The sequence below is a fragment of the Stegastes partitus genome, unplaced genomic scaffold, assembly GCF_000690725.1.
Source record: "Stegastes partitus isolate 25-593 unplaced genomic scaffold, Stegastes_partitus-1.0.2 Scaffold177, whole genome shotgun sequence".
Taxonomy (NCBI): domain Eukaryota; kingdom Metazoa; phylum Chordata; class Actinopteri; family Pomacentridae; genus Stegastes; species Stegastes partitus.
The window spans coordinates 493660-512991 of record NW_007577908.1 but is presented as its reverse complement, the minus strand read 5'-3'; the positions used below and the strand labels follow the sequence as shown (position 1 = coordinate 512991).

The window sequence follows — 19332 nt, the reverse complement described above, 5'->3', positions numbered from 1 at the left end:
CTAAACCAAACAACGAATCAAGTGATTGAAAAAATAAAACAATAAATCAACAATGAAGAAAAAGACCAGGGACTGGTGGAAACATGGCTTGTGTCTTGAGCTATCATCCATCTTTATGTTTGTGTCTCACCACTCCTGCAGCTCAGGTGATGGGATGAGGCCTGCTGTGCCATTTTTAGTGTTCTCCAGTTTGCCCTGCCACCAGTTGTGGTCATCCTTGGATATGATCTGGATGATGTCGCCCACACGGAAGCGAATGCCGGCCTCCTTGCAGGGGATGAGCTCGTCTTTGGAGGGGTCGTACTCAAACTGGGCCCTCACGTAGATCTGTGGTTAAAATCGCAGACATTATAAATGTGAGCTGACTGAGCGATGAGGGGTTTGGACAGGCAGTGCTGAGTCAAAAAGTGGATGATGTGAGTGTTGGCAGAGGCGCAGAGAAATGGAAAGAAAGATAAATGTGGCTTGATGGTGTTCATAACATGACAGCGAGGTCTGAAGTAATGAGCAGTGGATTCTCAAGGGGCGTGAGGGGGTTTACTGTTGCCACGTTGGAAACTAGTTTCCAAGGAAGGGCGTTTTGCAGCAAGATAAACCCAGACACTGCAAGGCTATTAATGAGCCTCTCAACACTCTGGCAATTACGGCACAGGCATTGTTTACGGGTCCATTAGATCAAAACAACAGTCATTATCCTGCTTTAAAACATTTTAACCACACAGCTGCTTGTTGCACTCTGTGTTAAAAACAGCTGGAACAAGTGTTCGGGACAAATGTGTACAGGGAGTTACTTGCTTTCTACTATTTTTTTTTAATTTATGGAGAAAGTGGGGGAAAAGGCTGTCTCTTACCTTAACAGACATTTTGTCCTTGATTGGAGGTCTGGATACAATCTAGGATTTGAAAGCATCACACACATCATGCAGCAAAATGGCTATGCAATGTCTAAACAGTAGGGGCCGAGGCTGGTGGAGGGGAGGGCGGTCAGGAGGGGGCATGGTGGTGAGACAGGACAAGGGTGAGGCACAGCTCCTCGTACGGAGGGACAGAAAGTCAGCTTTCCCTCGTAACACTTGTCAACATGTAAACTATGAGACGATTCAGTGGCACTGAGTAGCTCGACAGCACTGAGGCTCTACTGCCCCCTGCTGGTGCATTTACAAGATCAAAGATGCTTTCAGTTCATCTCTCAGCAGAGTTATTCCATCTCAAATCATCAAAGGCCTTCTGCTCCATCATCTCTGATTTGCTAGAAACATTACTATAAAGTACAGATATTAAAAATGCTATCTATGAAATTTTAGATTATTCTGTACTTTCCTAGATGTTTTCTTTCTTTCTTTTCTTAAAAACATTTTGAAACTCCATAACTCTATTCTACCTAGATTATACTATTTACCAATACTTTTATTTCTGTTGAAAAGCTTGTCTTACCTGCTTAATGAGTCATGAAAGAACAAAATTATTATTATCATTATTATTATTTTGTCATTTCAGTAATCAAGTATTTCATGTGAAGAAGCATTCTACATGTGGAGTTTTGTATTATTGAGACATGCAGCTACATGTGGTTCAGAAAATATCAGTAGTTCACTTTTACATTATCATGAACGCTACAACATTTTTTCATATTTCAGTGCGCCTATAATCAAAGATGTTTGATCTACTTGTCCAATATTTCTGCAATATTGTCATGCTGAGACAAAGCAGTAAAAACTCATTCATTCAAGTCATTCAAACCTTCATATTTCAATGTGTGAAAAAACCTGAAAGTGGATCGACGGGTGATAAAAAAAAAAAAAAAAACTAACAAAAAAAACTTTATCTTGAAAAGTATTTATATACAGATTTGACATACTGTAAATCTTTATAAATATCCATACTTTATGCAATAAAGCCTATAAAATCAGAGATCAAGCAGAAATTGTTCTAAAATTGTGATGATTTAAGATGGAAGGACCCAGCAGTGAAGGGTAAGACAGCATGATTTTGGATGGATGGATGGATGTTGGATTATCTCAGAGGAAATAAATCAATGGGAGGTGAACACGCACAGCGACACTGACGGCTGTGATGAAATGGCTGTTAAGGGAGATTGTTAATGCTGACACAACGTTTTAGTTTGCTTTTTGTAGATGCTGCTTTTCTCACAGCTGTTTAACCATCATATCTTTACTGCAGTACATGTGTATGTGACCGTGGTGGCTCTGCAGGGTTCAACAATGCCTGTGCCATTGTTACCAAACATACAGTTAAACAGAAGGTAGTGAAGTGCTGTTAGTGGTCAAGAAGAAAAAAACAAGTCGAGGTCTTCCCAGGTTTTCTTGGGGTCTGGCTGGATAAACATCTAACTAAACTGGGTCAAAGTTGTATTTTGTTCTGTGACTTGTAGAAAATTGTGTCTGTATGTTTAAAACTGGGGTTTTGCAATGAAGCTGAAAAATGTACTATAATAAAATGTTGTAATTTCTGCCAATATTAAAAATCATGGTCAATTTTTACAAATCTGTTTTTATTAAAGAATTTGAATTTAGCCACTTTAGTCTATACACACTGATTCATTTTAATGCTGACACAGCAATGAAAGGGGTCTGGTTTCAGATGGCAAATACAGATCTGTGGAGACCTCTACATGAGTTTTTAAACATGAGTGACCACTACAGTGTGGTATTTGTGTCCAGAATGTGGATGTGTTTTGTTCGTGGAGGGGAGGTGTGGTTGTTAGAGAGTACAGATGAAGGATCACCAAGAAGTGTGTGTTGTAGGTGACACAGTTAGTCTGGATTTCTGGCTTCCTTCTTAAAATGGAAATACACAAACTGATAAATTTGACTGTTTTCCTCTTGGACTCAAATGGAAGCATTATGTTCTCCAAATCAATAAAATCTAATTTAGCTGAACACCCTCAAAACAAAGCTTAATTTGAATCCAGATGCATTGCATCTGCTGGAGCAGCAGACACAGTGCATTTGGTCTGATAAAAGCTGAGCAGCTGCAGCCTGTTCTGCTGGAAATTACAGAATTAAACGTAATGCTTTTTGGATTGGGATCAGAAATGTTCCTTACTGTGAAGAAATCTCACCAGAGACCAGAACAACAGTAAACTGATCCTATTAACAAGTTGTGTCTGTATCCAAAGCCTGATGTAGCTTTTGCACCGTGGAGCTGGGCTGGGTGACATGTTTCTTAAAATACTATCCCTGTGGTTTATTTGGAAACAGAATAATAACATCGATCACTGTAATGCTCTCTGGAGAGTCGTTTCTGTAAAGTGTTAAAGGCTGAAAGTGATTTATTTTATTTTATTGGTTATTTTTGCTGGGACACGATTAAAAGTAATTGCAGCAGAGAAAGCCGGCAGCTAATTTACATCTATTCTCCCTGGACAGGTAGACGAAACACAACCACAGAACTACGCTACACAAAACAACAAGTCTATCATAATAAATATAGAAAGTGCAATAAATACAAGGCTATCATTGGTGGTGACACTTGAGCTTGAGGCTCGCTGTAATCTCTGCAAAGCTTCCTCAGTCTCTAATATTAGTAGCTATGGAATTCCACCATCCCACTGCTTTAACTATGAAACCCGATTTAGAGAATGCTGTCTATCTGAACTGCACTCACCCCTTGTAGATGCTATAATTTTACCAGAACAGACACAGTCCTGATATTCTCTAAGATTAGAGGCTGCAAGATTATGAGTAAAGGAAAACTGAATGGAGAAAATGATATTTTTTCATTAATACGTTTATATAGCGTATCCACACCTGCCTGTGACTCAGCAGTAAAGACAGACGGAAAATTGGTCACATCATGAGTGATGGCCAGTCAAACAAAACAACTGGACTTAATCCTCTGAACCCTTGTTTGATTTGACCCTGTTATATTTTCCGTCACTGTGGGTTCATTTTTCCCTGCAATATAAAATCATGCACCTCTATGGAAACAACACAACGGCTAGAAGTAGAGTATTTGGCTATCGTTAATCTTTAAGGGTAAAGAATTTAGAAATGTATTTTGTGCAGGATGACACAGTTATAATACCATAAATATTAACAAAAAAATAAAATCAAATATCCGTGATTATTCATTTACAAAAAAAGTGACATTTCTATACTATATATATATATTTTTTGCCACTACTCTTGTGCACTATGGCAAAGTAATGCCTCAAATCCTAAAAAAAAAAAGAAAAGAACTAAAGTTGAATGTGTTTATTTACACACTACTAAAATTGAAAAAACTTAAAATTAACAACATTTTTCCAAGTGCCCACAGGTTTTACCAATACTGGGAAAAAATGGTGGCTCTACATACTATTGGTATTGCAATATTTTTTCTACCTTTGCAAAGTTTTTCTCTGTAACCCTGCACATCAGCTCTAGAAAGATGTTTCACCAGGCTAAATGTATTTCCTGACAACTTGCTCCTTTCTATACTGTTTTTAAGCCATGCTGCATTTATTTATTTACTGCTTAAGTATGTTTTACTTTCCTTTCAGTCTTCCTCATTTGTTTTCACACTTCCAACCTCTCTACTCTGTGTAAACACTGCCTGCAGTGTAGCTAAAAAATAAGAAATTTTCTTATGTGACCGTTCGTGCAGAATTGTTTGTTTTTAACTAAATTAGTTTCATGCAAATGGTGTATTATTTGCCAATTTTTTAAATGAAGCATTCAGAATAAAGTGATTTCTATTACATATCACAATTTTAAGCTTAGATTTGGTTGTTTTTCACAATGGAATCAAAAGTGACGCATGATGCGTTCAAGGATCGTCAGGTAGTTAAAAATTTAATGATTCTTTCTGTTTTTACAGTTTGTAGCTCTAGGAAGTGATGTCACGTTGGTGATTTTTAAAATGACTTTTAACTGCATTTAAATTAAACTAATGAGTATTGTGAAGCAGAAAACAGGTTTGGAGGAAAAATAGACACACACTTTAGTGTAAAGGGGAGGGATGCAAGCAGTGTACAAGGAGCTAGTGAGCACAGGTGAGTGACTTAGTTACCTGTCGACCTTTAGGCTGGATGGTGGATGGCAGGTCCTGTGGAGGTAAACCATTGACAGAAAATCATGGTTAAGCAAGATACAAACGTTAAAATATAACACAAAGAACACAAAACTTTTGCATGCACATTTCTTAGCGGTCTAACTATTGCTGGTGAGAGAAAAAAAAAGACAAAAGAGGAGAGAAGAAAGTGGAAATCTCATCTGTTAAAGCACATCTGGCTGTGGAGCAACCAAGCAAGCACAGAGCAAGCGAAGCAGCTGCAGCATCAGTGCGACCACAGTGTCAGTCGGAAGCCTTAGCAGGAAATAAAGAAGCTGCAAAACCTGATGAGGTTTAGTGTGATGCAGAGTGGGAGCGTTTAGCGTGTCTCCCTGCAGCATCGTGACCACTTGAGGCCTAGTGTTGTGTCAGCAGCACAGTATGCAGCAGCTTTAAGAGGCACACCAATTTGTTAACTGAGATATCGGACACAGGGGCCTTTGGCTCAAACAGATGAACAGGGAGGATGATCAACCTGCGGTGACCCGCCTACTTCTAATCCTACTGACACCATCACAACGCAAAATGAAACAGACACAACTCAGGATGAGTGTCCATCTGCATGGACTGACACATGTAAAAATACCAAGACACATCGGTGTGACACATGAGACGCACCGGAAGGCCAAGAGGAGACAGAAAATGTTATGGGTCTGTTGTTGGGGGGTTTCTGAGGGTCCTTACCAAGATAGAACTGTTAATGCTGGAGTGGCCATTAGCAGGGGACTGCCTGGAGGTGGTGGGGGACTCTTTCTGAAATAAGACATACAAGTCAGCAGCGCACAACCAGCATGCGCACACACACACACGCACACACACACACACACACACACACGCATACACACACAGACACACACACACTCCTGTAAGCAATGGAGGGGGTGTGTGTGCAGAACACATTAGAGACCAACCACAGCGCTGACGTAATGAAATGAGTCAACAAGACATGGGAGACGGCCTCGCCAGCAGCCTGCACGTCCTCACCTCACCACAGGGGGGCGCTATGCTAACACGATCTGAGCAGCTGAAACTATGAGGTCATCACTAACAGACTGCCAAAGACACAACTAAAGGGGTCTGCTGGAGTGTGCTAGACGATCAAAGGAGCTGGAATCAGAGGTAAATAAACACTACATGGTTGTAAAGGAACTGTAATGATAACTATGGAAATAAGGAGGACATGCAGCAAAGGAGAACTGAAGTATGAAGTTTTTGCAGAGATAAATGAGTAAAAACAGCTTTAAAATAAACTACTAACTTTTAAGTGTATAAAGTGATTATTCAAAATCCTTCAAATTATGGAAAACAGAAGTTTGTGAACTATGCAGTTATATTGGTCGTCCTTTGTGAGCTGAATCGAAGCAGAGTTGTGGTTTGCATGTTTTCTTTTCAACATAAAGGAGTCTAAATAGAGACGACTGCACCAACCACATCATACCAAGTTTAGACTCTGCACTGTGTTTTTTCAATCCATCCTAAAATAATCTAATTACATGTAAGGTTTTCATGGTCAGGTACCAGACTGTATGAGTCAATTCCCTTCTGTCCTTAAAGGCCTTTTAGATCTGCAGGCTTCTTCTAGCTGCTCCACAGTCCACTCAGTAGAGTCCAGTCACTGTTATTCACATTCAGGTGAAAAATGAGCCCACAGTGAATAAAAAAACATATAGCAATTGCCTGGGATTCAGAGGGTTACATTATTAAAGATAAGAACCTTAAGGCATATATATACGCTGAATACAAATTCACCGCACCAAATAAATAATAATAATAAATTACAGTCGTGACTCGATAATCTGACACTAAATGTAAAACCTTCATTTATATCAGATAGCAAGGCTGTCGGATTGTCAAGACGGAGGTTGAGATACAAGGAGGGCTTGATGCTTGAAGGGTCATTTGTTGTTAATATTCATTGTTTATAGTTGTTATAATAACTAGTGTATTGTTAGAACACTACGCATCACTGGATTTCACGCCTAACTGACCAGTGCGCTTGTGCACGGGCCCGCCGGTTGACATCAAAGGTAAGTAAATCTGTCGGACTGTTAAGTCAGATAATATGCCGTTATCCTTATTTGTGACATAAACTGTCATGTCAGAGTCGGAATCCAAGGCTGTCGATATGTTAAGGTTATTTTCTATGGATTTCGTTCGTTTTTCCTAAAAACCTGTCAGATAGCAAGGTTTTCGGATTGTCAAGGGGGTTGAATGTCAAGTCACGACGGTATATATTAAAATAAGGTTATATACAGGGGTTTGCAAAACACCATGAAGAAACAAAGGTTAGAGTCAAGGACCTTCACACTTTCAATAAATAAATTAATACCATTTATAATTTTAGTCTACGATTAACTTCCATGCATATAATTGCACTTAATACTGTTTATTTACCCTTTATTTGATTTTACATCTTCTGGTTGCAAAACCAACAGATCTGTAGGTTATGAGGCTCTGCTTGTTTTTGTTTTGCTTGACTTACGACCAAACTTTGCCAACACGTGTACTTTAGTGTTTGGCTTCTGCAACTAAATGCACAACATTAATGTTAAATATGCTCATTGAAATACGGTCATTCTAGAAGTTCAGCAAATAAAGAAATATACGAAATATAATATAATGTAATGTCATATCATATAATATAATATAATATATAGTTTCTTCCCACTTCACATGCACATTTAGTGTTTAGAATACTTTTTTTTTTTAACTCTACATTTCTACATTACGTTTTTGTTCCTTCCCACTGTTGCAGACTGCTTGTGGACTGCTGAAGCTTGAGGCAGGAAGTATGTTAGTGATGTGTGGTCAACATCTGTTTAAACAGGGCGTAAATAAAGTGGTAGAAACACCTTAAAAAAACAATATTCCTGCTGTAAATTCTCATTTCATCAAGCACGTCATGTTTCTTTTTTGCCTTTGTTGAGAGCAGAATTTTACAGCGTTCAGTCAGGACACTGCAGTTCACATCAGACTGGTTTTATTTTTCATGATCTTTTATTATCTTATAAGAAAGGTGGAATACAATTAAAGATGGATTCTTTTGCTTGTTTATGCTTCTCATGAGGATTTTTAGAGCTGTAAAATCAAAAGAATGAGTTAAAACACTCTGTGGAGCTGATAATAATCAATAAATGTGGGTTTGTCACCACCAGCAATTAAACCAGAAAACGATTGGTGCAGTATTAGCTTGACAGCTACTTCTTATACTTTGTGTTCTCATGATTTATGTGAGCCTTTTCTGCAAAATTAAATACATGTGCTATGTTTGCCATGAACGCACCAGTTTTTACAAATGTCGGAGCTTCAGAAGAGCTGTACTGACTGTGGAGGTTCTGAATTGAAGTTGTCAGCATCATGTTAAAGCTTTGCCATGGCTGCCGAGTCCCCACTCTGCCATCTTTACACATCCAGTCTATTTCTGCCTCCCTGAAGCATGAAATTCACACGTGAATAAGCACAGTTTTCTGTATTTAGTAACAATTAATAATCAATGTAAATGTTCCATTTCACAAATTTCAGCAAAGATATTTTTTCCTCTCTGAAATTGTTAGAGACTGAACAGAGAGAGTGTAGACAGCAGAGCTGAACAATTCCTATATTTCAGATTCAATTAGTGATATGAAACAATGCAATTAGGAAATTGTAAAGGCTGCAGTTTAGTAAGTGATGGAGTGTTTTTCAGCCAGAGTTTAAACTGTCGTGTCTGTGGTTTTATCAACGAATGCCTTCCTCCTTGTGACAATCACATATGGGATGGTGTCTCACATGTTTCAGAGCTATGTGAATTTTCACTTTTTAAAATAATATCAAATCAAATCACAATATCTGTCAGAAAAATTACACATTTTCTCATTAATTGCCTCCCTGCTTTCAGTGATCATTGAAACTTTGTTTTAATGCAGCTAAATTCGCCATTTAATTGTTCTCATTTACATAAATTTCAGCTGCTCTAAGTCAGAACTGTGTGGGATATGATCACAGCTCTGTTAACCAGCAGTCATTGCTAAGGTGATGTGCTGCAGATAAAATCATTACTGTGTTATCGCTACATGAACTGACAAATGGCAGCAGCTGTGCTCTGAGATCGGCTGTGCTGACATTTAAAATGAGTGATGACAGAGACAGCCAGAGGCTCTTTGGGTTGTCATTACGAATGTCTCCATCAGCTTTCTCTGGATCCAACCCCATATTTACCTAAATGTTGATTAAATGTGTCTGAAAGCGGCAGCCTCTAAATTTGACAAACTAAATTTTTTTTCCAGCTACTTGATTGAGACGTCCTGCTTCTTTCTTTCAGCTTAAATTATTGATATGACATTAACGGAAGTTAAACGAGGACAACGAGACTCCTGAAAGTGATGCAAAGCAGTCAGCCACAGAGGAGATGTCTCACTCTGTTACAGATGTTGGAACTCCAGAAACCCTCAGCAGTGTAACAGAGTGATGCTTTGTATTGTTTGTAAACAATCTTTTGCAAAATTCAAAATTCAGAGGGCAAACAGACCCAAGAAAAGGGGAGTTAACAAAAAAGTAAGAAACAAATGAATACTCAGATTTACACACTGCAGACCTCACTCTCATACAACTTTATTATTACATTATTTAGGTTATTATCTATAATTAATAACACTGTTGGGGTCTCAGCCTTAATATGTTTATAGTCAAGTAAAGTAGTATTTTCTATCATTTTGATAGGGTTTAATCCTTTATATGTAAATAACTCGGGCATAATTGCACCTTAAGGAACAATTCAGGGTCTTAACTGTAATGTTTCGTCTTGCTAGATTTTTTTTTTAACGCCAATCCTAATTCTTGTTACTATAAAGCACTTTGGCGCAGAAGGCTGTTGACTTAAATGTGATGTATAAAAATGGCGTCTTGACATAACTAACTTATCTTGCTTATATTGCATGTTGGCAGTCTTTGTTTGTTTTCATCATTCATCTAATTTGACATTCATTTTCATTTTGACAGCCTTCCAAGATTATTCCATTAGAGAGTGCTGGGTCTAACTTATTGTTTACTGAACATTTACTGGAAATCGACTTGGCTTATAAAAATGTTGTCTTGACTTAACCAAATCTTGTTTATGCTGCATGTTTGCGATCTTATTCATTTGATGAATTTGTTTTTATTATTCGTCTAATTTGACATTTGTTTTTGTTTAGTTTTTGTCAAAAGATGCAAATAAAGTTCTTCTTCTTATTATTATTATCCGTATTAGTATTACTATTACTACTCTACACAGTAGGATGAACAGATGGACGACAACACAGAAAAGGTCAAAGTTTAAACTTATGATGCAAATTTACAGGTTTATAATTGTATTTTTGGGGTTTACTGGAATTTGTTTACATGCATAAATTAAAAAAAAAAACACATTATTTTTCTCATACTGTCCATACATACTGCACAGCGTGTGTTCTCACGCTTATGCTTTGTTGTAGCTTCTGTCTCTTTGGAAAAAAAAAAAAAGATTGGTCAGCTGGCATGATGAAATTAAAGGTAACGCTGGTGAAATACTATAACCTGAAGTCTATGAGTAAATGGATGTAGCTCTGGCAGAAGCACAGACTGTAGGGAGGCCGATCAATCTCTGTTTGAGGGCGTCCAAACTAATTGCTAGACAGGACTTATGCAAACTGTGTTACATGGTGTCATGGATCAGTACTGGAAGAAAAGTTTGACCTTTAAATTGAGACATTTCAGACAACTGGGAAGCAAGGTTTTCTGAGGGAGAGAAAAAGTCACTTTGTTGTGGACTTTGCATACCATAAAGATGCACAAAAAAGGAGCGATATGTTACAGTGAAGGAAAATTAAAAACCTAAAAAGCATCATTTGGGCTCTTTAAGCTCATATTGATCCATTATATTACCCTAATACTGATTCCTAGGATCAGTTTTCTAGCTGTAGCATCAAAACAAGCAGCAAGTGTGTATTTAATATCATCACAAGGAGGTGCGGCTCATTCCGAGACCAGAAGGGGAGGATGGGGGAGATAGTTCCGGTATCTTGGTTGTGAAATTGGTGTGCTAAATATCAGACCCAGCCCCAGCAAAACACAGCAACACACACACACAGCACACTTCGTACACACCACACTCTTGGGCTACACACACACACACACGCACACACACACACACACACACACGCTCAGTCACCAGGCAAGCAGTTAGTAACCAGATCAGGAGCTCACAGTCAGCAGTACAGAGGAGGAGGAGGAGGAGGAATAGGAGGAGGAGGTTTTACCTCACATGATGAGCCCTGTGTCCGGTAACTCGGTACTATTTTGAAGGTGATGCTGCCTCGCATCTCCCTCTGTGAAAACACACACACGAGCACAGTGAGTTTGAGTCTTCATCATGATTAACAGAGATACATTAAAGTGTGTGTTACAGGGACAGATTGATTATATTTGCCATTTTTGAGATTCCTGTATTGTTATTTTCACTGATTCTCAGTAGATTAAATGTGTTATTCTGGGTGTCATGCAGCTGCATATCTTTGCCTGCAGTCACCCTGAGGTGTCAGCAATCTCTCTGAACAAGAAATGCAAACCACAAACGAAGAAATTAACTGCTTTCAGACTGGCTAAGGCTACGCTAACAGCTAGCGGCTAAGCTAGAAGGCAGCTACAGATGAACCTGAAACACAGTCTGGAAAACAATAACTAATAATGCTTTAATATTCGGGCCTTAGAGGATGCTAAAAGTGACAGAATGACAGACATAACTGCAGGTGACAAACGATTATTGATCTAAATCAGTGGATCTTACAGGAAAACAGAGAACATGCTAACGTCACATGATGCTCTGACATCATCACTCCTATTGCCAGCGTATGCATTCAGCTGTAGTAATCCTTCTTGATGAAGAAGCCAAGTAAGGAATAAGATGTTCCCTCTACTCATTTCATTTTTTTCAAGTTTATGCCAACTTAGCTCCCTCCAGCTCTGACGAGCTGCCTAAAATTGAGGACTGGCCAACACGTCTTCCCCCTGCAGCTCTAAATTTATGGTTGTTCCTCATATATAAAGACTTCAACACTCGCTGACTCACCAGCATCTTTTGCAGCTGCTCCACAGTCTGGTTGGCCACACTGATGCCGTTGATCTCCCTGATTTCATCTCCAACATGCAACGTTCCTGAAGACAACATATGGAGGAACATTTTACTTTAGCAAGCATCATGTGCTTATCTGCCCCCTTCGTCTGCAACCATCACATTACATCCAGGTAGAAATATGTCTTGTCTTCTTCTACTGCTCTGATCCACATTCAACTCCATATTTGCTTTCAAACTCGTACTAAATACTTACAGACATATTTTCATCCATTTGTTTTCTTTCTCATCAAGTTTTGTTTCCACCACAAAAAGCAAAGAAAGGTAAATATGTAATACATTCTTTTTCTCATTACCTTTCATTAGCCTCCGCTGCCATTTTTCTCATCGCAGCTACAATAGAGATCCTTTTGTAATCAAGGCGGTTTTCCAATTACCGCATGATAAATCAGCCGGGGGTTAATTAACGAGACACTGCCATCACAATTAAAGAGTAGAACAAGCGCGCTGTCAACCTGCTGTTTATTTTGAGTTTGTTTTAATTCTCACTGCTAGTTTAAACAGATCTGAAACCTTCTGCTTCCTAAAGATTTAAATGAATTGTTGTAAACTGTAGAAACAATTGTGGAGGAGTTTAAACTCTGTTACAGGAGATGAACAGTATATGTGGCAAAAAAAGAAGTTTGCGAGAGAAATTAAAATTTAGATTTAATTAGAACTGAGGAAGATGTCTAAATAAATATCTTTCTGATGATGTATTAGTGTTGCTGTTTATATGTCTAAAGTCTCAACATTTAGCTCAATTTAACTGATATGTTTAAAAATTGGGTTAAAAAATGTTCCACGTAACTATTTAAAAATCATTTAAATCTAAATCTTTTTTTAAGTCCTGCTGAAGTGTTTGGTTATTTGGATCATGCTTATGAACAATTCACAATATCTACCAAACCATGACAACAACTGAGTAAAATAAAGCTACATATAGTTAAATAAAACTATTCTGGCACAGAATCCTTTCAAAGAAGTACTAAAACATACTAAAAACTTTAAATAAGATATTAAGATATTGGGAATATGTCATATACAACAATGTCCCGTGTTCAGAAATGACTTGTATATCTAAAAGTCTCAATATAAAGTGAAAAATATGTAATTAATTAGGGCTGCAACTAGCTGTTATTGTCAGTTATTTCTTTGCTTTGGTTTGTTAGACTACCACCAGTTTCCCAAGAACTCAAAGTACTTCGACTGTCATGATTTGTCTAACTAGCAGTCAAAAACTCAAAATTACTCATTTTGCAATGATATTAAAACAGACTTCAACAGCAAATCCTCAAGCTGGAGAAGCTAGATAACGACAAATCGACTATTTCTTCTGTTATTATTGCTGTATGTCTTTATTTAATATTATTAATTTGTTTTTTTTATTAAAGAAATTAAATGTTAACGCATACAGAAAAGAGGTATATTTCCATCAGCAGTGTCTCAGCATGTATGGAACAGTGAAACTGACGGTCCCAGGGATCGTATCAGATGAGGACATATATCAGAAGAAAGCATAATTTCTTCTGTGAAGCCTCACTGTGACTAGTTCACAGATTTTACACCGCACGACTCTCAAGGTTGGATTCCTGTGTGCTTCGGTGATTATTGTATGACTCATGCGGTCTTGTAGGAAGCGATTTATGAAATGCACTTTATCGAGGTGTAGGCTTCAATGTCAGGTGTGAGCGGACAAAACTGTACCTTGTCTGTGGATCATTCCCCCGTGCATTATCCTCGCAACGATGCAGTGGTTCGAGTCGTTCATCTTCAGCGTGATGCCCTGCAGCGAATTAACACACAGATCTGGAATCAGCACAAAGCTCCACTGTCGGCTCAGAGCGAATACAGGAAAAGCTTTCAAATGTCTATATTCTCATGAACAAAATAACATCTAATGCGAAATAAAGCTAAAACTCCTGCACAGTGCTGCATTTGAAAGCATGTTTACCATTGGTTCGTCTGTGTTTTTCTGGAACTGAACCAGCCGGACTCTGGTGACGTTCTCCAGGTCCATGTCTCCGTTGGTGCTCTCCGGAGAGTCTCCGTTCAGGTAGGGTGAGGTGGGTGGAGGGGTCACCCGCAGGGCCTCGTCACTGTAAACCTCGTGGGCCACCACGTCGTGGGCCTGCAGCAGGGCCTGTGGGCCAAACACAGAGTCGGAGGGAGGCTGAGTCACACAGCAGCTACACAACAAATAACGTCGTGTGTGGAGTGAATATGTGGGTGAAGTGGCACGTGAGCCTAATGTCAAGAAACTCAGTCCACGTTAAATAGAAAAAGCAACAGATAATTTCATTCTTGATCATTTAAAAACACTAGACATGTCTCAGTTTTGGATTTGACTGAATTGAAGTAGATATGTTTTTATACATAGCAGCGTTTTGGTGCTTGTATCACTATTTGAGAGTTCAAAACATCTGTCAGCTGATATTTTATTAAAGCTTCAGTGCAGGACTTTAACACAAACAAACGTGTGCTACATTCAAGCTGAACAAGTTGACACAATGTTTATTCATTCCACCAGCTCCACATAAGTATTTTGCGTAAACTGTAGCTTTAAATCTGGGTTTATGTGGCAACATCCAGGTAGTGATGTGTTATCTAGCAATGATGGGTTTGCTTAAACAAGGAGCAACTGTGACAACGGAGATGCAACAGGGAGAGCAACTAAGAGTACTGAGGAAAGACTTTGGAAGCATTCAAGAAAAACTTAAACTTTGTTTTTGAAGGAAGGATTACAGTTTAAGGGGATAGTCAGTCAGGCATAAGCACATGTCAACTCAGCTCTGGGCTGCAAGTTAAAAAACAAACATTATCATTCTTTAGAGGGACATGATTAATGTGCTTTTAAAGATTCTTCATTGTATATTATAAGTCACACTGTAAACATCAACAGCTGACAAAATGCACAAATAAACCCTCAGCACTTCCAGCTCTTGTTTCTGCAAGGTTTGGATGCACCTATTATTAATTCCCTGAACTCCAACCAGTTTCTAGGACTTTATTGCTCCTGTCACATTTTTCTTCACTGTGGGCTCATTTTTCACTGCAATATAAAGTCTTGCACGTGAGCCTAATGTCAAGAAAATGGAGTCCATGTTAAATAGAAAAAGCAACAGGTAATTTCATTCTTGATCATTTAAAAACACTAGACCTTTCTCAGTTTTGGATTTGATTGAATTGACGTAGATGTGCTTTTTTACACAGCAGCGTTTTGAGGCTTATATCACTATTTGAGAGTTCAAAACATTTGACAGCTGATATTTTATTAAAGCTTCAGTGCAGGACTTTAACACAAACAAACATGCGCTACATTCAAACTGAACAAGTTGACACAATGTTTATTCATCCCACCAGCTCCACATAAGTATTTTGCGTAAACTGTAGCTATAAACCTGGGTTTCTGTGGCAACATCCACAGAGTCTTGCATCTCTGTGAAAACAGCACAACCATGACAAGAAGGAGAGATAACTCAGAAATGTCTCTCGTGCAGCATGAAAGACCATAAATAACAATACTAATAAAAAAAAAAATAAAGAAGCTGAATTGTTAACAATATTGGAAAAAAAGACCTGGCTGCACATTCTATCAATATTTTATTATTTACATTTTTACAACCTCTATAAACTCTGTTTTTTTTAACACTACTTAATTCCATAAAGATGTTTCACCATGCTGAATGCATCTTCCAACAGCTTACTGACAACTTGTTTCTCTGTATATTGTTTTTGAGCCTTACTGCATTTATTTTACAAAATATGTTTTATTATTCTCTCAGTCTCTCTTATTTGTTTTCACTTTTGTCTTTTCTCTGCTCTGCATAAACACTGCCTGTAGTTCAGCCGATAGTTACGGAATTTTTGTAACATGACTGTTGGTTGCAGCTGAGTAAATCATGGCTTCTCAGTTACATAAACAAGTGTGAACTGATTGTTATTTTGGCAAATTTTTAGTAGAATAAAGTGATAGATTTGGTTGGTCGCACATGACCAGTTCATGGACTCTTTTAAAGGCTGAAAACATGACGGTTGTTTCTGTTTTTACAGTTTCTGGCTGATAAATGGTGCAATAATGGTGATTATGTTTTAAAGGATAACATGCTTTCCAAACTCGTCAGTCGGTTTTTAGGTTTAGAAATTGAAAAGATTGTCATGCAAATAGATTATTAGTGTAATTTCAGCATCACAAGCCTCCTTCATAAAAAATGTAATTGTACAGAAGAGAAACTCATTGGTTGGTTCTTCTGTCACTACAGAGCAGCAGGAATCTACTAATCCCTGTCTGACTGCGCTGTACGTTGAGGTATTCCGTGTATTCCACAGGTGCCTTTGGTCTGCAGCCGCCACATCTGTTTGGCTTAAAGCAGCTCAACTCGTGTAGATGCAGAGACGACGCCTGACACCCACAGAGTGTTCGACTGCTGACAGTCACAGAAGCCCTGAGTGGCACGTTAACAAACCCGTCTGAACTTCAGAAGACAGCAATCAAACCTCAACAAAGGGGGAAACCTGTCACTGTCTTCTCTCAGCAAACACACACCCAGGAACACACAGTCGAACCCAAGGAGGCGAACAGATCAGAGAGGCAGAGACACGAAGGCGACGGCAGCCTCTCTAACTCCCATGTCAAAATACATCACCCACAAACGAAGCCTGATGCTCCAGGACGTACAGGAAGGTGAGGCAGTGTGTGCCACTGTGTCCTAATGAGGACGGGGTGAAGGGTTAACCGAGCCCTCCTCGCTGTGTGAGAGTGATTGAGTGTGAGAAAGCAAAAAAACATCACCAGAAAAGAGAAGTAAAGGAGAGATAACAGAAGCAGGATAGAAACTTTGGGATGAACTGATGTGGCTGAATTCTCTGAAACAAGTAAAAAAAAACAACCTGCAGTCAGCAAAATGTTGTAATGATCAGCAGTTTCTTCCCCATCAATGCAATTCACGTGAAAAATCAGGTGATAGAAATAAAAAGGCAAATTTTAAAGGTGACAGGACAGTGGTTTGGTTTTACTTGTTTTATGTATTTTACTTATCAATCATCATTCTTTGCATTAAGCTTTATTTATTTTGTTTATTTATATGTTAGGTGTCTGCTTGTGCTGCACCAGGAAACTTGGTTTAAAAAAAAATGTATTTAAAAGGTGAAAAATAAATGGTGTTACTATTATTATTGTTATTTACAGTCAACCAAGCCAATTAAAACCACAACGTTTCTCCAGATTCAGCCTGTTTAGCCTCACAGAGCTGTAGAGGAGCTGGGAGACAGATTATTTTTAAAAATGTTTTAACATTTGAACAAAACCTCCTTTTTTCAGTATCGATTCTAAGCTAAGCTAAGGACCTCCTGGCTTCACCTGCACATAACACTCGCTTTTCTTCGTAATATACAAATTGCTAAAGAAAAAGTACCTGTGGCAACTTAAACCTGCTCAGATCCACTAATAAAGCATCTCGTCTGCACTTCGCTCCCACTTGAACTCGCTGGAATGCAGAACACGTCGGTTTACGCTCTCATCGCGCCATGAAGCCGCCGGGCCTTTGACCCGACACAACACATCGCATCAAACACGCCTTGCTGACCTCCGTCCATGCCTTCCCTCCCTCCTCACCCGGTCCCCCCATTCATCTTGACTACTATAATTCTTATCACTTTGTTCTGGTACAGTTTCCTCTCTTTTGTCACCTTTCTTTCCATGTCTCTCCTCTTTGTCACTCTGTCTGTTTGACATTGATCAGGCCATTGATCAGAGATGGAAATCGGTGATGTGATGAGATTAGCAGAGGAGGCTGCTGACAGCCCTAAAAGGACTTTTCCTTGCCTGGATTAAAGCCTGCAGGTCAGATCTTCAAACATCCGTCCATTCAAGCAGAACTGATGCGAGACATTGGTGTTGTTGAGATACTTGAAGTTAAGAAATGTCAAACAAGTAACGTCTGTCTGATGTCTTATATTGCTTCAGAAACTGAAACCAGGAGCTGAAATCTAACAAAGTGTTGCAGGAAATAAAGCTGTCCCTGTCTTTAGCTCCTTCTAACTTGTAGCCTCCTTCCTGCTGAGCACAGGCAGAGGAAATAAGAGCATCTGAGAGGCTGTTAAATAGAGAAACATCTGAGGCCTGCAGCTCTACATGTTTGTTAAAGGACCTCCTTCACTCGCCTGATGTGTGTTTTTGACTCACCATGAAATGTGGCTGGGTCAGTATCCGTCTGAGTTCTTTAGCTTCGTGGTTCTCTGGGTAGCAGGAGATCTCTTCCAGTACCTGAGGACACAGAGAGAGAACAGTTTGTTTTCTTCCTCTTATTATTTATGCCTAAATGGCTCATACCTGTTCAACCTGCTGTACCTCTGTAAGAAGATCGACCCAACAACCTCCACCTCTAACCTGACACTTCCTCCTGTGTCTACACGGCCAAAATGAGGCCGAATCTGGACACCACTGGGCGAGTGGAAGAGCCTGGTCAAGGCTTCGCTCCTCCTCCTGCTCTTTGGAAGTGACTTGGTTTGATGTCAGCTCTAGTTATGTTGCGCCTGACTGGTGAATGTGGCATTGTGGAGGTGAGGCCTCCGAGGGGGGGTCTGAGCATCGTGAAATTTGGATTGCGGAGTTACGATGGGATCTTTACATCAAGTACGCCTGGCAGGCACGGGCAGTTTGTGTGCATCCATCTGTTCATTATCTCTAAACTGTAATAATCACATTTACTTGTTCAACTCACTTGTACATCAAAACCATCGAGCCCTTCTGCTCAGCCATCTCTGATTTGCTTGAAAACTTTTATAATAAACTGTGACTATTTAAAATGGTATCTGTGAAATTTTAGAGTTATATATCAAGTAAACTCCAGATAATTCATAAAACCTGTTGACCCATTTTCAGAAAGTTTTTTTTTTTTTTACACATTGAAATTTTAGGCTGTTTGAACCTTAAGATCTCAGGAACTATTAAAGACAAAAGCCAGAAATTTATACAGTTATTTCTCATTATGTCATTGATTCAGAATCTGCAATAATAAACAAGTAGATCAAATAGTCTCTGATTATTGGTGAGTTGAAATATGAAAAAAAATTGAAGCCGTCATAAAAGTCCCATCTTGAGCTCCCATTAACCAAAAAATTGTCAACGAGTGATATTTTATGATTCATAGGTAGCTGCTTGTCACAATAAT

At 38.8% G+C, this 19332-nt stretch overlaps 1 protein-coding gene across 1 annotated transcript in view; it reads right to left on the bottom strand.

Moving 5' to 3' along the window:
* caska (calcium/calmodulin-dependent serine protein kinase a) overlaps window positions 1-19332 on the bottom strand; it is a 188338-nt gene that overhangs the window by 24238 nt on the left and 144768 nt on the right. The window contains exons 14-22 of the mRNA XM_008279958.1: window positions 18345-18425; window positions 14115-14303; window positions 13868-13946; window positions 12119-12204; window positions 11310-11378; window positions 5740-5808; window positions 5014-5049; window positions 852-893; window positions 131-327 (exon numbers count right to left, since the gene is read on the bottom strand). Of these exons, the coding sequence (XP_008278180.1) occupies window positions 131-327; window positions 852-893; window positions 5014-5049; window positions 5740-5808; window positions 11310-11378; window positions 12119-12204; window positions 13868-13946; window positions 14115-14303; window positions 18345-18425 (848 nt within the window). The remainder of the gene's footprint in view (window positions 1-130; window positions 328-851; window positions 894-5013; window positions 5050-5739; window positions 5809-11309; window positions 11379-12118; window positions 12205-13867; window positions 13947-14114; window positions 14304-18344; window positions 18426-19332) is intronic.